The sequence below is a fragment of the Medicago truncatula genome, chromosome 7 (assembly GCF_003473485.1).
Source record: "Medicago truncatula cultivar Jemalong A17 chromosome 7, MtrunA17r5.0-ANR, whole genome shotgun sequence".
Taxonomy (NCBI): Eukaryota; Viridiplantae; Streptophyta; class Magnoliopsida; order Fabales; family Fabaceae; genus Medicago; species Medicago truncatula.
This window is the reverse complement of record NC_053048.1, coordinates 37,813,680-37,833,454: the sequence shown is the minus strand read 5'-3', so window position 1 is coordinate 37,833,454 and position 19,775 is coordinate 37,813,680. Positions and strand designations below refer to the sequence as shown.

General features: G+C 33.6%; 2 protein-coding genes across 5 annotated transcripts; one reads left to right on the top strand and one right to left on the bottom strand.

Moving 5' to 3' along the window:
- The first annotated feature begins 667 nt into the window (after positions 1–667).
- Positions 668–18,840, top strand: LOC11433738 (subtilisin-like protease Glyma18g48580). Of its 4 annotated transcripts, XM_003624249.4 has the most exons (12): positions 12,173–12,355; positions 12,459–12,568; positions 12,666–12,763; positions 12,871–13,026; positions 15,508–15,631; positions 15,934–16,489; positions 16,596–16,690; positions 16,775–16,893; positions 16,984–17,170; positions 17,259–17,388; positions 17,486–17,702; positions 18,129–18,840. In XM_003624249.4, exons 1-12 carry the CDS (start codon positions 12,263–12,265, stop codon positions 18,671–18,673), a joined length of 2,430 nt encoding a protein of 809 aa, XP_003624297.2. In that variant the 5' UTR covers positions 12,173–12,262; the 3' UTR covers positions 18,674–18,840. The 4 variants fall into 4 exon arrangements, with proteins under 4 accessions (XP_039683435.1, XP_039683436.1, XP_003624300.1 ...); XM_039827501.1 differs by lacking the exons at positions 12,173–12,355; positions 12,459–12,568; positions 12,666–12,763; ... (6 more) ...; positions 17,259–17,388; positions 17,486–17,702 and adding exons at positions 668–827; positions 938–1,047; positions 1,141–1,238; ... (5 more) ...; positions 4,792–4,921; positions 5,182–5,398 and having other exon boundaries at positions 18,129–18,833; XM_039827502.1 differs by lacking the exons at positions 12,173–12,355; positions 12,459–12,568; positions 12,666–12,763; ... (6 more) ...; positions 17,259–17,388; positions 18,129–18,840 and adding exons at positions 669–827; positions 938–1,047; positions 1,141–1,238; ... (5 more) ...; positions 4,792–4,921; positions 5,182–5,398 and having other exon boundaries at positions 17,486–17,613.
- Positions 7,575–11,119, bottom strand: LOC11427469 (MDIS1-interacting receptor like kinase 2). The gene is made up of 2 exons (XM_003624251.4): positions 8,193–11,119; positions 7,575–8,077 (listed from the first exon to the last, which is right to left on the bottom strand). The coding sequence occupies exons 1-2, from the start codon at positions 11,014–11,016 to the stop codon at positions 7,698–7,700; spliced, it is 3,204 nt and encodes a 1,067-aa protein (XP_003624299.3). The 5' UTR covers positions 11,017–11,119; the 3' UTR covers positions 7,575–7,697.
- Positions 18,841–19,775: the final 935 nt, after the last annotated feature.

Below are 19,775 nucleotides of genomic sequence, written 5' to 3'. Positions count from 1 at the left end.
GATATTTATACAGATATTGTGTGACAACTCTCTCATACTTACATTATGTTTTTATATTTATTTTTTATTTCTCTCTATTGTTTTTGACAAATAAAAAAAAATTTGTCACAAAACTTATTTCAGATTATTGTTCAAATATCACTCCTCTTTTTACTCTGTTTTCTGTTCCCTTCATTTTTTGATCTGCCAGGTACTAAACCTCCTTTGCTGTTAAATGGTGGTTAGTCATTGGAAAACTTAAAGTCAACAAGGTGAATTGTCTTTACTAACCAAATTTTTTTCATCTAAAGGAGCCAAGATGACCAATCTAAATTGGTTACAATTTTTAGATAACTTAGGATATGATCTGTCTTCTATTATATATTTATATATAATACAATATCTTATTTAGCTTACCAAAAAGCTAAGAATAAGAATACTCTTGAGCTGTCTTTTCTCCCATTCTCATATATAAGCACAAGTTTGAGTAACACATGTAACATTGCACATGTTAAAATAAGTAAAAGTAGTAACTTTTTATTAAAAAACAAGAACTATTTATTAAAAAAATTATATATTTGATATAAAATACACAATTTCTCATACAAACTTACAATTTTGAACTTTTTACCATAAGTAAATTTACAAATGATCGGATAGAAAAACTCTATAAATATTTGTGCCTTTCATTACATAAGGAAATGAATTAGCATAGATCCCCTAAGCTAAGCTAACCACTTTCCATAGACAGAAAAATGGGTCGCTACATTTTATCTCTTCATCATCTTCTTTTCTCATCACTTCTTATTTTCATCTTGATGCTGAATCATGTTCATGCCAGCAAAAATGTAAGCTAGTTTTGCTTCTTAATTACATATGTACATTGTAATTAAGATGATCCTTTCATTAATTTCATAAGCTATTGGTTTTTTACTATTATTTTTTTTTTCTTTTTCAGTGCTACATTGTTTACATGGGAGCGCACTCACATGGTCCAACTCCTACCTCTGTTGACCTTGAAACTGCTACATCTTCTCATTATGATTTACTGGGTTCAATCGTAGGAAGGTATATATAATAACTGCTACAATATTCAGCTCAAGCTTTTCTTTAGAGGAAATTAAATTGATTGATTAACTATTGTATACTGATCATTCACAGTAAAGAGGAGGCAAAAGAAGCAATAATTTATTCTTACAATAAACAGATCAATGGCTTTGCAGCTATGCTTGAAGAGGAAGAAGCTGCACAACTTGCAAGTCAGAAAAACAAATTTTGTAGATCTATCTAAATGTTTTAATTTTTAAACCTCACTACAAGATATTTTCAATATATATGCAGAAAACCCAAAGGTGGTGTCTGTGTTCTTGAGCAAAGAGCATAAACTGCACACTACACGTTCTTGGGAATTTCTTGGATTGCATGGAAATGATATCAACTCAGCTTGGCAAAAGGGAAGGTTTGGTGAAAATACCATCATAGCTAACATTGATACAGGTACTAAATTTTATAATTTTACCACATTCAATGTTCTATAATCCAATCAAAATCGTTTATTTAATAATAATTACCACCAATACTTCATTTTATTTTTATCTGTCTTTCCATCACACCAAAAACTTATCACCTCACCTTCTCTTCAGTGGCGGAGCCCTTCATGGGCTGGGCCCAAATCAACGATTATAGGTCTATTTTACGAGATTTTATGCAATTTTGTGTCGGTTTTATGTTTTGGTTAATCCAAATTCCTGCAAAGTGGTGTAGTGGTCCACCCGAAAATTTAAATAATTCAATTATAGGTCTATTTTGCGAGATTTTATACAATTTTATGTCGGTTTTAGGTTTCGGTTGATCCAAATTCCCGCAAATTGGTGCAGTGGCCCACCCGAAAAATTTAAATAAATCAATTACAGGTCTAATTTGCGAGACTTTAAACAATTTTTCAATAGTTAATTTTAGTGGCCCACTCTGACATTTTTTTCTGGCTCCGCCACCGCATTCTCTTTGTCTTTTTTATCTTTGTTAACACTGTCTTATTTCTTGTCAATTATAGGGTTTTGTATATAAAAATAAATATATCAGTCATAGGGGATAGGATAGGGAACCTTGTGTACCTTTCTTTGGATTGGTGTATGAATCATCGATCCTATATTTGATTTTGATATATTTTTTAGATTTATGTCTTAAGTATAAGGTTTCAAGTTTCTCTTATTGATAACAGAAATTGGTGACTTATTCTTTTAAAAAAAATGGATTTAATTTTTCTCTCTCTCTCTCTTCAAATTTAGTTTATTTCTTATATTCTCATTTCTGGTGAGGTATGTATGATCCTAGAAGAATTGTGTAAATTTTCAAAAATTAATAGAAATTGACCACATGGATAAATTTTTAAGTGGTATTCATAAATTAATTTTTAATCAACCTGCGAATCCACCCATGTTCCTTTTAATTTCTTGTTAGATTATCACTATTCTTCAAGATTAACTTAGAGAAACCAACAATTTTTTTTTTTTGTTTATAAAATAAAATTCTTTGATTTTCATGCAGTTTTTATGTTTTTTGTCTTGCATTTGCCGGTCAATCTTCGGTGGCTATATTTTCACGTGACTTACACCAAATCTAAAACTTAAAGTTAATAAATCTCACTGTTCATATTAATGAATTAGAAAAATATTTTCGTTTTTGTGTCCTGTAGCTCGTGGGATCAATCTCACCTGTATCTTGTTTCACATCTCTACATCTTTGTTGTTCAACACATAACAGATGATCTTAATTTATATATTCCAAAAGCAACAGATTAATATTGTAATTCATTTGAGAAATTAATTGATATCAAAATAGACAAAAACAACAGGCTTTGTTTGAGTTGGCAAGATGCTTTCTTGACTTAATCATTGTTATCCAAATACTATATTTTATTTTATCACAATACATACACGTGGTAATAATTAAGTCAAGTACAGTTCACGAGTCAAAGAATTTCAATTATTTTTATTAAAATAGATGATAACATTGACAGATTCAATATTATAATCTCCATGTGAAAGATCTGTTTCTTTTTTATTAATGATTTAATTAAACTTAGATGACTTAATTATTCAAAATATGTATTACCCTACTGTTTGGATTAGGTGTTTGGCCGGAATCAAGGAGTTTTAGCGACAGAGGAATTGGCCCAATTCCAGCAAAATGGCGTGGGGGTAATGTCTGTCAAATTAACAAACTCAGAGGTTCTAAGAAAGTTCCTTGTAACAGGTTTCTCTTTCAACCTGCTTCCCTTTTTATGATTTTCTTTGACTATACAATTATGCTTAGTACTATTTTTCTTTTTAAATTGCACATTAAGTTTAAATAATATTAAAAACGTCTGTAAAAAAATATATTAAAAGGAGATTATTGACGGCATTGGATGATCGATTAAACTGGTCGGTCTGATGTTGTTGCAACAACATTGATGGCAATAGAGGAAGTTACTCTAACAATATTTCTGTTGATTAACTGCACTACATATACATATCAGGAAGCTAATTGGAGCCAGATTTTTCAGCGATGCTTATGAGCGATATAATGGCAAACTTCCCACATCGCAGCGTACAGCACGTGACTTTGTAGGTCACGGTACTCATACACTATCAACAGCCGGTGGAAACTTCGTACCAGGTGCAAGCATATTTAACATTGGAAATGGTACCATAAAAGGAGGTTCACCAAGAGCTAGAGTTGCAACCTACAAAGTGTGCTGGTCTCTAACAGATGCCGCTAGTTGCTTTGGTGCTGATGTATTATCTGCTATTGATCAAGCAATTGATGATGGTGTTGACATAATATCTGTTTCTGCTGGAGGCCCATCTAGTACAAATTCTGAAGAAATTTTTACCGACGAGGTTTCAATAGGTGCATTTCATGCACTTGCTAGAAATATATTATTAGTTGCATCTGCGGGAAATGAAGGACCTACCCCTGGAAGTGTTGTTAATGTTGCTCCTTGGGTATTCACAGTTGCTGCTAGTACAATTGACAGAGACTTCAGCAGTACCATAACCATTGGTGACCAAATAATTAGGGTATTCTTAATATTCTGATTTTTTTCTTTTTGACATATTTATTGTGATATTATTGCTGTTAATTTATTATTATACTTGTGAAATAATTGTTTTCTACTTTATTTTATATTAGGGAGCCAGTCTTTTTGTAGACTTACCACCTAACCAGTCTTTTACTCTAGTGAATTCTATTGATGCTAAATTTTCCAATGCCACAACCCGAGATGCGTAAGTGTAAATTCCAAAAGCTTCAATTGTATTCATCATCTCCTATTTTTTATGTTCACGATTATGATCGTGATCACACAAGTCTTGCTCATGGTTTCTTACCACTAATTTTTTATGTACATATTGTTGCAGTCGGTTTTGTAGACCAAGAACACTTGATCCTTCAAAAGTGAAGGGTAAAATAGTGGCATGTGCTCGAGAAGGGAAAATAAAATCAGTTGCTGAGGGTCAGGAAGCTTTATCTGCAGGTGCAAAGGGAATGTTTTTGGAAAATCAACCAAAAGTTAGTGGGAATACACTTCTTTCTGAGCCTCATGTTTTGTCTACTGTTGGTGGAAATGGGCAAGCAGCGATTACAGCACCTCCTCGTTTAGGCGTAACTGCCACGTAATTATTAATTACATGAACCTTTTTTTAGTGAAATTATATGCACCCTTCTTTCCTTCAAAAAAGAAAATGTACCCTTCTTGTAACATCATAAAATCACATGTTACAAGATTAAGGGAACTATTTATACATAATCATATATTTTTATTTGCAGGGATACAATAGAGTCGGGTACAAAAATAAGATTTTCCCAAGCAATAACACTCATTGGAAGAAAGCCAGCTCCAGTTATGGCTTCATTCTCATCTAGAGGTCCAAATCAAGTTCAACCATATATACTCAAGGTGTTTATTGTACACTTGGATTTGTTATCTACTCGCTATATAATGCATGTTAAGTGTGAGTCAGAAAGTCCATATTGAATGAAAAAGTAGACGTTGAGCAACGTATAAATGAAAACACTCATATACTTGTATAGTTGCTCTTAATCCAATGTGATAAATTTATGCAGCGTTGCTCTCCTGAAAGTTTCAACATTATATAGCACTCCTTTTTAATTTATGTTAATTTTTCAATATTGCTTTGCTTTTGTTTTTTGTTTCAGCCTGATGTAACTGCACCTGGTGTGAACATACTTGCTGCCTATTCATTGTTTGCTAGTGCATCTAATTTACTAACAGACAATCGCCGAGGTTTTCCCTTCAATGTAATGCAAGGAACTTCTATGTCTTGCCCTCATGTTGCTGGGACTGCTGGACTTATCAAAACACTTCATCCTAATTGGAGTCCAGCAGCTATTAAATCAGCTATTATGACCACTGGTATTTCCTCTCTCATCACTCACATGCTACCTATAAGAGCAAATCCTAATCATATATTAGTAATTGATAGTGGATTTAAGTTTAAGTTAGAAAATATTGCATATTCATATGTATGATTATTTATCAAGATTATATATGATTTATAAAGTGAAAATATAAATTCATGAGTAATCCTATCAACAATCACTCTAACATTTTCTTTCTAACATCCATTCTCTTATCCATTGAAATTCATGTGGGTCTTACCACTTTATTATGTGGGGATCATTCACAAAATGGTGTCAGAACCAAATGATTTCTGGTTTTTAAAATGATTAGTCATTACTTACTTGTCAAAATATGTTGGCTTGCAGCAACCACGAGAGATAACACCAACAAGCCTATAAGCGATGCATTTGATAAAACACTGGCAGATCCATTTGCTTATGGTTCAGGACATATTCAACCCAACAGTGCAATAGATCCTGGACTTGTTTATGATCTAGGGATTAAGGATTACTTAAACTTCTTATGTGCCTCTGGATACAACAAGCAACTCATTTCAGCACTTAATTTCAACATGACATTTACTTGTTCAGGAACTCATAGTATAGATGACTTGAATTACCCTTCAATCACATTACCAAATCTTGGATTAAATGCTATTACTGTCACTCGTACAGTTACCAATGTCGGGCCACCAAGTACATATTTTGCTAAAGTTCAATTGCCTGGATATAAAATTGCTGTTGTACCAAGTTCCTTGAATTTCAAGAAAATAGGTGAAAAGAAGACATTTCAAGTTATTGTTCAAGCAACAAGTGAGATTCCAAGGAGGAAATACCAATTTGGAGAATTGAGATGGACAAATGGAAAACACATCGTAAGGAGCCCCGTTACTGTTCAACGCAAATGAAAGATTATTTCTGAGTTGGTTCAGTTATGACAATAAAATGTAGATGCATATGTAAATGCATGTTTGGCTATTAGATTATACCAGTTTGCTTTTGTTATTTCATCAATGTTGTTGTTGCTTGGGTATGTATGGTAGTCTAATGAGTTTTATAATAAGTATATGTGCTTAGTAATGAGTATTATAATAACTAGTGTATATGTACCCTAATAATTGATGTATATGAGAGTGTGATATCTATAGATCGTGCACAACCATAGGTGATTTGAAATTATAAGTATTTTTTTCTATTTTAACTTTCACACTGATTTTATATGTACTATGTATTTAGATAAATATTGTTTAGTAGACTAGGTTATTAATTTGACGCAAATGCTTAGTGGACTAAAGATAAAAATGAATTATTCAATCTTCAGCATGCGTCATTAAGGAATGTGACGCATGCATCATAGTTTTAAAAGGATATTTCATAGTTTTAAATTTCGATTCACCATTTTTAAGTCATCATCTCCATTTCTTTTTAAAACACATGCATGCAGAACTTGTGTTGGCATATGCCGCAGGAACTCCCCAAACGGCTCCGCCAGTTTCTTACCCACCTTCTCTGTCACATGCCTTGCTGATATAAGTTGTGATCTGTATCCAAAAAGGCCCCTTATACAGCTGCACTTGTGACGTCTCCTCTTCTCTGTTCATATCTTCGATTATCAACATGTTTATTGAAAAACCATGGCCCTCCTATCAAAACTTTTTGGACATCAAGATGGTGAAAAAATTGGAATAGGAACTTCAGAAATTTGCTTCCTTAATTGACACAAACTGGAGAACTTACGCCTGCCTTGTTTTCCCTCAACATATGCACTCTCCCGTGTCTGTCTGTGAGGAAACGCCCAATCAAATTACATCGCCGCATCTACACAATTTGTAACCAACATTTTCCGTGCTTTTCTACTCTTTTACAGAAATCACAACTCCAGGGAGCCAGTTAGCCAAGCATGTCGTGATAAATAAAGGTAAGAAACTCTTCCCCGTGTGATCAATTTTATTCGCTCAATATTTAGACATGATTTCTAAATTAAATTCGTTCATTGATTTCTTCTCCATTGGTTTAATTTTCTACACCTAATTAAATGATGAATTTATTAAAAGCACTTTTGCATTTAAAGGATGAATTTATCACCATTACTACTGCTGTTGAACCTTTACTACTGTTGTTCATGAATGAATCTGTTTTTCATGTTCATTTTGAGGTAGTAATTGGTGCAATAGAAAGGGAGAAAGAAATCGGTGCAAATTTGTTCATTTGTACAATCTTTCCATATGAAATTTTCAAAGTCAAACTCTTATTACCACAAAGCTTACAACTGAAGAAACAACAAAAGACAAGGATCTTAGTATCATTATTATCTATGTACAGTAGACTATTTCATAGTGAAGTTGTTCTAGTCTTATCATGTGAAGTTGCTTTCCCACCAAAGGTGATTTTCCTATTGCAAGCATCTTACAAACTTGACCCATGCTTGGTCGTAAACGTGGATTTTGACTCAAGCAAGCAAATGCCAACCTTGCAATCAAGATAACCTCCTCATCAATTGGTTCCATTACTTGTTGAGGTCTTTGATCTAAAACATCTGTTAACAACATATTGTTAGCCATCGGTCTCGTAGAAGGTGACAAAAATAATGAAATGAGATCTCCTGGATGTTTTCCCATTATGGTTTCCAAAGCAAGTACTCCAAAACTGTATACATCACATTTCTCATTCACTTCCATTGTTTGTGCCAACTCTGCAAACAAACAAATGTACTTGTAAGTTATATGTTGCACAAATCAATATGAGTTTCAATATTAAATGAAAAATGATAATATCAATTTCTATATAAGAGGGGAAATGGATCTAACCTGGAGCTGCATACCCAAAAGTGCCTGCAAATTGTGTCCAACTATGTAGGCCAGGCTTTAAAAACTTAGCTGTCCCGAAGTCGGAAACATGAGCTTCATAGTCAAGATTAAGAAGAACATTCTTGCTTGATATATCGCGATGAATTATAGGAGGCGAGCAATCATGATGCAAGTAGGACAAAGCATTGGCCACACCTTTAACAACATTCACCCTCTTTTCCCAATCAAATGCAACGGCTTGTGTGTCATTGTTTAGTATTTGATCTAAGCTTCCACCTTCCAAGAACTTGTAAACCAAAAACGAGAATTTAGAATGTGAGCAAAATCCATGAAGTTTTATGATGTTCCTATGTTTAATTCCTGTCAAGGTTTCAATCTCACTCATAAAAGACTTTGAACTGAAACATGACATTTCTTCATCTGTTACTAGATGTAGCTTCTTCACAGCAACAACCAAACCTTCTGATAACTCTGCCTTGTAAACATTTCCTTGACTTCCGACTCCAACGAGATATTTGTCATCAAAATTTGCAGTAGCTTCAATAATATTTTCAAACATCATTTTTCCATCATGACTCCAAATGGAAAATAGTACTCCCCTCTGCACTTCTTCAGTTTGACTTTCTTCATTTGGTTTTTTTCTTCCACACATTATATACATCAAAGCTCCAACCACACACAACACTAATATTACAGCTCCTAAAGCAATGAATACCGGTCGAAGGACATTTTTTCTCTTTCGACTATGGCTTGTAGCACAAGGATCCAAACCTCTGATATTTCCGCATAAGTGATTGTTATTTTTTAATGATTCAAATGAAGCACTAAGAAAAGCCGGAATTTTTGGTAGTGGACCTTCTAACTGGTTGTCTGATATATTAACAAAAACCAAATTCCTTCCAAAATTTTGAGGAATGGTTCCTGAAAGCATATTATGTGAGAGATTCAACTTTGACAACCGCACCAAGTCTGCAAGACCTGTTGGTATATTTCCTTTCAAAAAATTGCCACTGAGATCAAGAGATTCTAAACCTGAATCAAACTTAATTGGAATAATTCCTTCAATTTTGTTTCTGCTCAAATTCAGCATTCGTAAATTCGGTAGCTCTACAAGTTCTTTTGGTATCTTGCCACTCAACTCATTTCCTCCGAGATCCAACTCTTGAAGTCTTTGCAGCAATCCAATTTCTGATGGGATGTTATCTGAGAAATGATTGTTGCTAATCTTGAGATCAAATAATGATTTCATGCCTCCTAGTACTTCCATTGGGAGTTTCCCAGTCAATTGATTTGAAGAAAGATGAAGCACGCCCAGCTTGGTTAAACCAATAAAATCTAATGGTATAACACCAGAAATATTATTGTTAGATATTATAAAGGTCTGAAGATTAAGAGACTTCCCCCAGTTTGGTGAAATTTGTCCATGAAATTTATTGTCACTCAGATCTAGATATTGCAACTTCGGATATACACCAAAATCTTGTGCTATATCACCTTCTATTTGATTCACCTCCAGCGTGATTCTTTCAATGCTAGAACAGGTTTTCAAACTTGTTGGTATTGGACCGGTGAAACGGTTGTGATCAGCATTTAATAACCTTAACGATCCACCAGAGCATATTTGAGACGGCAAATGTCCAACAAAATCATTTTCGGACACAACAAAGGAAATCCAATTGGTTATGTTATAAAGACCATTTGGAATTCTACCATGAAGTTTATTGGTAGCTACTTCAAAAACAGTGAGCCACTTCAAATTTCCAATTGAAGCTGGAATAGTTCCAGTGAGATTGTTTTCTTGGACACTGAGGACTTGCAAATTGATCAAATTTCCTATAGAGGCAGGAATTGGTCCAGAAAGATTATTACTTCCCAAATACAACTTAATGAGATTTTTCAAGTCTCCAATAGTGGAAGGAATGGATCCAGAAAGGTGATTGATATCAAGTGCAAGTTCCTTCAAATTAACCAAGTTTTGTATGGAATCAGGGATTGAACCAGAAAGACCTATGTTATCAAAGTAGAGTACGGTCAAGCTAGACATGTTCCACAAGGAATGTGGAATTGGACCAGACATCTTGGTGTTATTAGAAAGAACAAGTGTATCTAATTTGCTCAAGTTCCCTATGGTTTCAGGAATACCACCAGATAGAGAGTTTTTTGACAAATCAATATATGCAAGATTTGTCAAAAACCCAATTTCTTGTGGAATGGAACCGACTAGGTTACTTTTTTGAATTGCAAGATGCAATAAATTGTTTAATTTACCAATCTCAGGAGGAATAGGTCCACCAGACCAATTGTTGCCTCCTAAAATAAGATATGATAGGTTGGTTAAGTTTCCTATGGATTTAGGAATTGCTCCATTTAATTTACAAAAGGAAATATCAAGGAATTGTAAACCTGTTAATGTACACATTTCTTGGGGGATGGAACCATCAAAATAATTATTTTTAAAAGTCAAAATACTTATGTTTGACAAGTTACCAATCTGTGCGGGGATGGTTCCATAAAAGGAGTTGTTACGGATGTCTATCATAAGGAGGTTGGGAAATGAAGAGAAGGTGAGAGAGTGAAGTGTACCTTTTAATCCTAAATTTGCAAGACCTATGGTAGAAATGAAATTGGATTTGTCACACTTAATTCCTCTCCATTTGGGTTTGCATGGATTTGTGTTATTTTTCCAAGTTGACAAGAGAGTTTGACTTTGGTCGTCAAAGCTATCTTTCCATTTCAATAGTGCTAATTTTGCTTCACTATCTTCAGCAACAGAGAGTGTTGGAAGGACACACAGAATCATGATCAACGTGGGTAGTACCATCATTCAAGTAGCTGGATTTATTTTTAATCAATATTGGTGGATGATTTACAAATTTTTCACAGATCTGTATATATAAGTTTGAGCTTAAAGCAAACAAACAATAATCACGTGGCTATATGTGTGAATATTTTTTTGGTCATAGTGGGTAGGGTATGTGTGAATATGTGATTACTTTTTTCTTTTGACTGGATAATAATATTACATTTTTAAAAAAAAATGATTCTTTGATTCAACTTAGTGGTCAAATTAAGTCTGCCTCAAAGGTAGTGTAGTACTAAATAAATACATATTTATTGGATTCCATGGGAGCTTCTTCATTTTTTTATTTTTTTGCCACGTTCTTTTGTGGTTAATCTTTCATTTTTTTAATCAAACTGTCCCCACTGCACGTAAATATGGGATCAATTTATTTTTATAAATATATTAAATTTCATTTGTAGTCACTCTATACCGTGCTACATGTGCAACCTGCAACCTTTAACTGTGGAAATCAAATATATTGATGGAAAATATTCGGAGGACTATTGTTTGAAGGAATTTTTTAGACGGGTTAAAAATGAAAAATGATACATATTTATAGAGATCGAAAATTTCTTTTAAAAAAAAACCAAAAATTTATTTAACTCTAAAATTTCACATTGCATTTTGAAAGAAAAAGAAAATTGTAAGGGAAATTCTAATCGATAATGGTGTCACTAATATTCATTTTACAACACTCTCATTTTAAAGTTAAAGGTGAAATTTTTTACACTAGCCTTTGTTTGGGAGTTTGGGTGGGAGAGGAATGAAAGGCTTGGGGGGATATAAGGGAAAATTGAGAAATCTTTCACATTTTTATAAAAGAGTGTTTTTTTAGAGAGTGATAAATATTTTTAATTATTAAATTTGAAGAATTTATATAAATCATCTCAAACCTCCCCAAAACCCTCCTCCAATACAATTTTTTAGTTCCCCAAATGAGGAGGGTTTTATATTTTAAAGAAATTAAAAATAAGCCCCCAAAGCGCATCCTTCCAATATTCTCTATTTCTTCCACTTACTCCTTCCTTTTTTTCCAAACATTTCCTTCCCTTTCCCTCCAAACTAGCAAACAAAGCCTAAGTTGACAACTCTCATGGACATAATACTTTCATTTAGCTTTCCAAAATGCAAAGAATAAATTAGCATTGAGCTTTCTTTTATTGTCCCGTATGTTATTATTATATATTTCAGAGGGGAACTAAGCATAAAGCTCTAAGCTAAGCTAAACATGACTTTCCAAAAACAGAGAAGAATGGATTGCTCCATATTATGTCTTCTTATTTTCACTTTGTTGCTGAATCATGTTCATGCCAGCAAAAAGGTAAGCTAGTTTTGCTTCTTAATTGTATATATAATTTGTAATTAAGATCATGATTTCATTAAATTTCTTAAGCTATTGGTTTTTTAATATTAATTATTTACAGTGTTACATTGTATACTTGGGAGCACATTCACATGGTCCAACCCCTTCCTCTATTGACCTTGAAACTGCTACATCTTCTCATTATGATTTACTGGGTTCAATCATGGGAAGGTACATACAATAAGAAAATGAACCATTACAATATTTTACTTGATCTTTTCTTTAGAAGAAATTGATTGATTAACTAATATATATTGATCATTCACAGCAAGGAGAATGCAAAAAAAGCAATAATTTATTCATATAATAAACAGATCAATGGCTTTGCAGCTATACTTGAAGAGGAAGAGGCTGCACAAATTGCAAGTCGGAAACACCATGTTTTTTAGATCTAGTGATTTAATTTTCAACAAAATGATAAACCTCATTAATCCAAAATGTTGATGAACAAAATGTTTTCAACACATATGCAGAAAATCCAAAGGTGGTGTCTGTGTTCTTGAGCAAAGAGCATAAATTACACACTACACGTTCATGGGAATTTCTTGGATTGCGTGGAAATGATATCAACTCAGCTTGGCAAAAGGGAAGATTTGGTGAAAATACCATCATAGCTAACATCGATTCAGGTATTAAACTTTGGCCATGTTAAGGAACACAAAAAGAACAACTTTACATTGGAGAATATAATATTTTAACTTTTAAGAAGTTGAATGTACGACTTTTAATACATACATATATTTCTATAATGAATTTCTTAACATATATCTTTAAGGGCGTAAGTTAGCATTTCCCTTAAATTTTCATTTTTCCCACATTAACTATATGCTCTATAATCCAATCAAAATCATTTATTTAGTTATAATTACAATTTTCAGAAAAACATTCTCTGTTTTTTAATAAGACAAAATGAAATAAATTAGTACCAACAAAAATTCATCTCCAACACAAAGATTATAAAAAATAGAATTTAAGGTACTATAAAGAAAAACATTATATGTTAATTATTGATCACCGTCAAAATCTGTTGAGAAATATATCGACTACAAGTCTACAACAAGTGTTGTCAAAACACGCAGAACTTCCAGCTGAACCGGAAACGGGCCATTCTGTTGGTTGGTTCAACTAAATACATAAGAGTCTTTTTCTTTTTTTTTTGGCACAAATAGATAAGAGCTTGGACATAAGCTTTTGGATACATCATTTAAGCACTCACACATAAAATACATTTTATTTGATTAACTTCCCTAAAAAAAATAATTTTTATTAACTCACATACTTAGGAGAACAATGCGACCTCCTAAACTCACATACTTATTGCCCCAAGAATTCAATTTACCCTTCAATTTATCCAACAAAGGCTCCCAAGTTGCCACTTTCTTCGCGTTTGCACCTACGGGAAGACCCAAAGATTCTCCACCGAAGCCTCTCCAATACAAAGGGTAAATTACACCACTAAAACCTTCGACCACGTGAAGATGTGAAGATGTGATATCACCGTTCCCCCCTCTTAACCTCAAAGCCTTTGAAGAGATTCCGATTAAAGACATTCGACATTACACCACTAAAATCTTCGACCACTAATAAAAAGAGAAAGGGTGCCAAAGGATCACCTTGTTTTAAACCTCTTTGGATACAAATTTCCTTCACCGGACTACCATTTATTAGAATGGACATATTACCCCCAAAAACACACACCTTCATCCAAAGTATCCAAGTATCACACATGCCCACCCTCTTCATCATGTATTCCAAAAAGCCCCAATCTACCGAATCATAAGCTTTTTCAAAATCCACCTTCAAAATCAAACATTCTCTTTTCGGCTTTTTAGCTAAGTCAACAACCTCATTTATCACCACCACGCCATCAACTAAATTTCTACCTTTTAAAAAGGCCGATCGAGAGTTTGAAATTATTGATGCCATAACCTTAGAAAGCCGACATGCCAAGACTTTTGAAATTAATTTATACAAACTTCCTAAAAGTGAGATGGGCCGAAAATCCATCAAGGAAAAGGGGGACTTAACATTTGGGATTAATGCCACAAAGTATGAAAGGAAACTTTTAGGAAGACTTGTATTACCATAAAATTGATCAAACAAAATGTGAACCTCATGCTTCAAAAGATACCAAAATTCCTTCAAAAAAACATTGTTAAAACTATCCGGGCCCGGACTCTTACCACTATCACTTTCCTTCACCACCTTTTCGATTTCCTCCAAAGTGAAAGGAGCAATCAACCCATATTCTCCTCTTGCGAAAGAGTAGAAAACGGAACACCGTCAAACCTTGGCCTCCTCCTCAAAGTAGTCGAAACTTGCTTCTTGAAATAATCCACCACCACCCGGCGAACATGAATTGGAGTTTGCACCCACTCATCTTCAACCTTAAGCGCCTTAATACTATTCCGGCTTGCCCTCGCCTTAACACATCTATGAAAATATTTTGTATTGGCGTCTCCTTCACTAAGCCAAGATGATCTTTCTCTTTGACAAACAATAGCATCTTTACTCTTCAAAAGCCTCCATAACTCACCAAACATCCCCTTTCTACTCTCTATTTCTTATTACACACTAAAGAGTGTAATAAGAGCACTCTTTAACAGTTTTCTATTCACCATTAGTTTATCTCAGTGACTTGATAGACCATCAATGTTGAGATAATGTTTGTTATAGAACAATTGGATGTTTTGCCTTTATTCTTTCTTAGATTAATTAACCTATATGGAGACAAAAACCACATGCTTTCTTTAAGTGGGCAAGATGCTTTCTTGAGTTTTTAATATAAAAAATATATTTTGTTTCACCACAATATCTTTGTGCTTTGTTCCTTTAGTTGAAATTTGCGAAAGGGAGGATTACATTTACATGCATGTTGTAATTATTAATTCAAGTAGGTCACAAGTTACAAGAATTCCAATTTATCATTTTTATTATTGATTATTGTATGAAAACGTGAAAAGATAACATTGACAGATTCAATATTATAATCTTTTTTGTTGCTAATATTATAATCTTCATGTGAAATATCAGTTTCTTTTTTAATTAAATAACCCTAGATAGATGCATAAATTATTCAAAATATATAATTATCCTATTGTTTGGATTAGGTGTTTGGCCCGAATCGGCGAGTTTTAACGACAGAGGAATAGGTCCAATTCCAGCAAAATGGCGTGGGGGAAACATCTGTCAAATTAACAAACTAAGAGGTTCAAAGAAAGTTCCATGTAACAGGTTGAGTATTTACTTAATTTTTACATAAATAAAAACATCGTATTGATTGTCAGAGGCAAATTCCTCATGCACAAGCAAGTAGCCCCAAAATAATCTTGCTCCAATCTGTTTTTAAGAATTACACTCCTATTACATTACTCTTTCCACCACCAATGATTCCTCTTTGAATCTGATTAAGAATAAAACAATAATTTAATTTTTATATTGAGTTCAATTTTTTCTTACGAATAATCTGATCTAGTTTTTAACAATAAATTTGTTCCTTATGCACATATATATATATATGTGCATAAACAAACCAGGAAGTTAATTGGAGCAAGATTTTTCAACAAAGCATATGAACTTGTTAACGGCAAACTTCCTCGTTCGCAACAAACAGCACGTGACTTTTACGGCCATGGTACTCACACACTATCAACAGCTGGTGGAAACTTCGTACCAGGTGCAAGCATATTTGGTATCGGCAATGGTACCATTAAAGGTGGTTCACCAAAATCAAGAGTTGTAACCTACAAAGTGTGTTGGTCTCAAACAATTGCAGATGGAAATAGTGCAGTTTGTTATGGTGCTGATGTATTATCTGCTATCGATCAAGCCATTAGTGATGGTGTTGATATAATCTCAGTTTCTGTTGGAGGCCGATCTAGTTCAAATTTTGAAGAAATTTTTACCGATGAAATTTCAATAGGTGCATTTCAGGCATTCGCTAAAAACATATTATTAGTTGCATCTGCTGGAAATGGTGGACCAACCCCTGGAAGTGTTACTAATGTTGCTCCTTGGGTGTTCACTGTTGCTGCTAGTACAATTGATAGAGACTTCAGCAGTACTATAACCATTGGTAACAAAACAGTCACGGTAATATTCTGGCATTCTTTGTGTTTGAAAAAATTATTATTGATGTTATTAATTAATCATCATCATAGATTTCGAATAATTGCTTTCTAACTTTATATATTACTAGGGAGCCAGCCTTTTTGTAAACTTACCACCTAACCAGTCTTTCACTCTGGTGGATTCTATTGATGCTAAATTTGCCAATGTGACAAATCAAGATGCGTAAGTGCACATTCCAAAAGTTTTTTTTTATTATCTTTCAAATAATTTGTGTATTTTATTTTAGGAATCTTTCAATTATTGCAGTCGATTTTGTAAACCGGGAACACTTGATCCTTCAAAAGTGAGTGGTAAAATAGTGGAGTGTGTTGGAGAAAAGATAACAATTAAGAACACTTCTGAACCTGTATCTGGACGTTTGTTGGGTACCTACTCATCATATAACGTCATATTATTCGTTTTATATTTAAATATTTTAAAATATATTTTAATATTTAGATTAATTTTACTTCCAGGATTTGCCACAAACTCCGTCTCTCAGGGTCGGGAAGCTTTATCGGCCGGTGCCAAGGGAATGATTTTGAGAAATCAACCAAAATTTAATGGGAAAACACTTCTCGCTGAGTCTAATGTTTTGTCTACTATCAACTATTATGACAAGCATCAATTAACAAGAGGACATAGTATAGGCATAAGTACCACGTAATTATTAACTATTAGTGAAATTATGTATACCCTTGTGATGACAAGCTTTTAAAAATACGTGACAAAATAAAAATTTATTTTGCAGGGATACAATAAAGTCGGTAATTAAAATTAGAATGTCACAGCCAAAAACTTCATATCGAAGAAAACCAGCTCCAGTTATGGCTTCATTCTCATCTAGAGGACCAAATCAAGTTCAGCCATATATACTCAAGGTGTTTATACTACACTTGAATTTGTTAGTTACTATCTAATAATCCTCATTAATTTTTGTTGATATATTAAGGAGATTGCTTTTGTTTTTTGTTTCAGCCTGATGTAACTGCGCCGGGTGTGAACATACTTGCTGCCTATTCATTGTTTGCAAGTGTGTCTAATTTAGTAACAGACAATCGTCGAGGTTTTCCATTCAATATACAACAAGGAACTTCTATGTCTTGTCCTCATGTTGCTGGCACTGCTGGACTTATCAAAACACTTCATCCTAATTGGAGTCCAGCAGCTATTAAATCAGCTATTATGACCACAGGTATTTTCTCTCACCACACAATATTATAGGAATGCATGTACAATCACAATCGATTATATGTTTAAATAATTTTGCATTTTTATGTATGATTGTATATCAAGATTATATATCAACGATAATTATCTCCTTCCTCAATTTTTTTAAAATCAAAATTATATTCCCACATTGAGTCTAACCCTCTTACATGATGCACTCGTTTTGCGTGCGTGAACTCGTCAGGTGCTAATTTCTCGTGATTCATGATTGTAATACAAGGTTTCTTTCAAAAAAATGATTGTAATACAAGGTCATATGCGAATCTTTTTTTTTTTGGGTACAAATGTGACTTTTAATCTTTATATCTTTATATGATATATCACTGGATTTGTTATAGAATAATCAATTTTTAAGATGATTACTTACTTGTGAAGAAATGTGGCCTTGCAGCAACCATAAGAGATAACACCAACAAGTTGATACGCGATGCAATCGATAAAACATTGGCAAATCCATTTGCTTATGGTTCAGGACATATTCAACCCAACACTGCAATGGATCCCGGACTTGTTTATGATCTAAGTGTTGTTGATTACTTAAACTTCTTATGTGCTGCTGGATACAGTCAACGACTAATTTCAACACTACTTAATCCCAACATGACATTTACTTGTTCAGGAATTCATAGCATAAATGACTTGAATTACCCTTCAATCACATTACCAAATCTTGGGTTGAATGCTGTTAATGTCACTCGCATAGTCACCAATGTTGGGCCACCAAGTACATATTTTGCAAAAGTCCAATTGCCTGGATATAATATTGTTGTTGTTCCAGATTCCTTGACATTCAAGAAAAATGGTGAAAAGAAGAAATTTCAAGTTATTGTGCAAGCAAGAAGTGTGACTCCAAGGGGAAGATACCAATTTGGAGAACTGCAATGGACAAATGGAAAACACATTGTAAGGAGTCCCGTTACTGTTCAACGCAAATGAAAGATTATTCCAAATAGTTGGATTTAATGTGGTATTATTGGATTATACTAGTATGCTTCTGTTATTTCATCGATTTTGTTGTTGTACTTGTTGCTGTTGTTTGGATATGGTAGTGTAATAAGTTTTGTATTAATTAGAGTAGAGAATGTGTTATGTGTTATTATTCAGGCTCAAATCACACAATATTGAAATTTAGATCTAATCTTAGCACCTTATGTGTAAAACAAATCCACAATTAAAGCAAGAACAATAAGATAAAGAGAGTAGAGGAACAATAACATTAAGTGGGTTATGCAGCTCGGCCCAACAATGATCAACGTCTAGGGGTGAGAGCAGCTCAGATCCACAATCAATGAATTTCTTGCAAGGAGATACAAAAGAGGTTACAAGAAATTAACTTCAAGAGTTCTCCAAGTACAACTTAATTTGTACTATTTTCCTATCTCTTTCCATGAACAAATGAACAAGAGACTCAAAAAATTTCACTCTTCCAAAATGTTTACAATGTTTCGAAGCCAATGAATCTCACCCTATGACACTCAACTTTTAACCTCTAAGTTTATAAAATTTCCCTCATTTGGTTTCACAAAATTACACAAGAAAGAGAAAGGAAAAAAAAAAACACTTAAATAGAGATCCAAAATCCGAGACACACGCCTAGATCATGCCTCCACATGACTAGTGCAAAATTGTAAGTTGCTTGAAGCGCATCGGGCCTGCATCATGCGCCTCAGACATATAGGTGTGTGCCTCGCACACAAGACAGAAATGGCAAGAAGCATAAAACCCATACACCTCGCGCATGAGACAGAGACCAACAAAAATTAACTTTTTTAAAACCTTCACTTTTGCACATGATGAAATTTTAAGTCACGCTCAACAATTTTTTATATTTCAGCCATAATATTTTCCATTCTTGCAAACTCACCTTATCCTCAAGCTATAATAAATTCTAGGTGGTTTGCGATATGGATGTGTTTGTCCTCGAAGTATTTTAAAAATAGTAAAAATTAGTCATAAAATCATAAGAAATGATATGAAGTTATACCCGAGTTACATGAATGCAATTATGGAGCACATGAAGAACAATTTCATCATCATT

Excerpts from the sequence above, each read along its gene's own strand:
- LOC11427469 (XM_003624251.4), bottom strand. The coding sequence starts at position 11,016 with ATGATGGTACTACCCACGTTGATCATGATTCTGTGTGTCCTTCCAACA. Across the intron at positions 8,078-8,192 it reads TTTTGGGTATGCAGCTCCAG|AGTTGGCACAAACAATGGAA; the intron begins GTTAGATCCATT and ends GTTTGTTTGCAG.
- LOC11433738 (XM_003624249.4), top strand. The coding sequence starts at position 12,263 with ATGACTTTCCAAAAACAGAGAAGAATGGATTGCTCCATATTATGTCTT. Across the intron at positions 12,764-12,870 it reads AGAGGCTGCACAAATTGCAA|AAAATCCAAAGGTGGTGTCT; the intron begins GTCGGAAACACC and ends ACACATATGCAG. Across the intron at positions 16,490-16,595 it reads TTGGTAACAAAACAGTCACG|GGAGCCAGCCTTTTTGTAAA; the intron begins GTAATATTCTGG and ends ATATATTACTAG.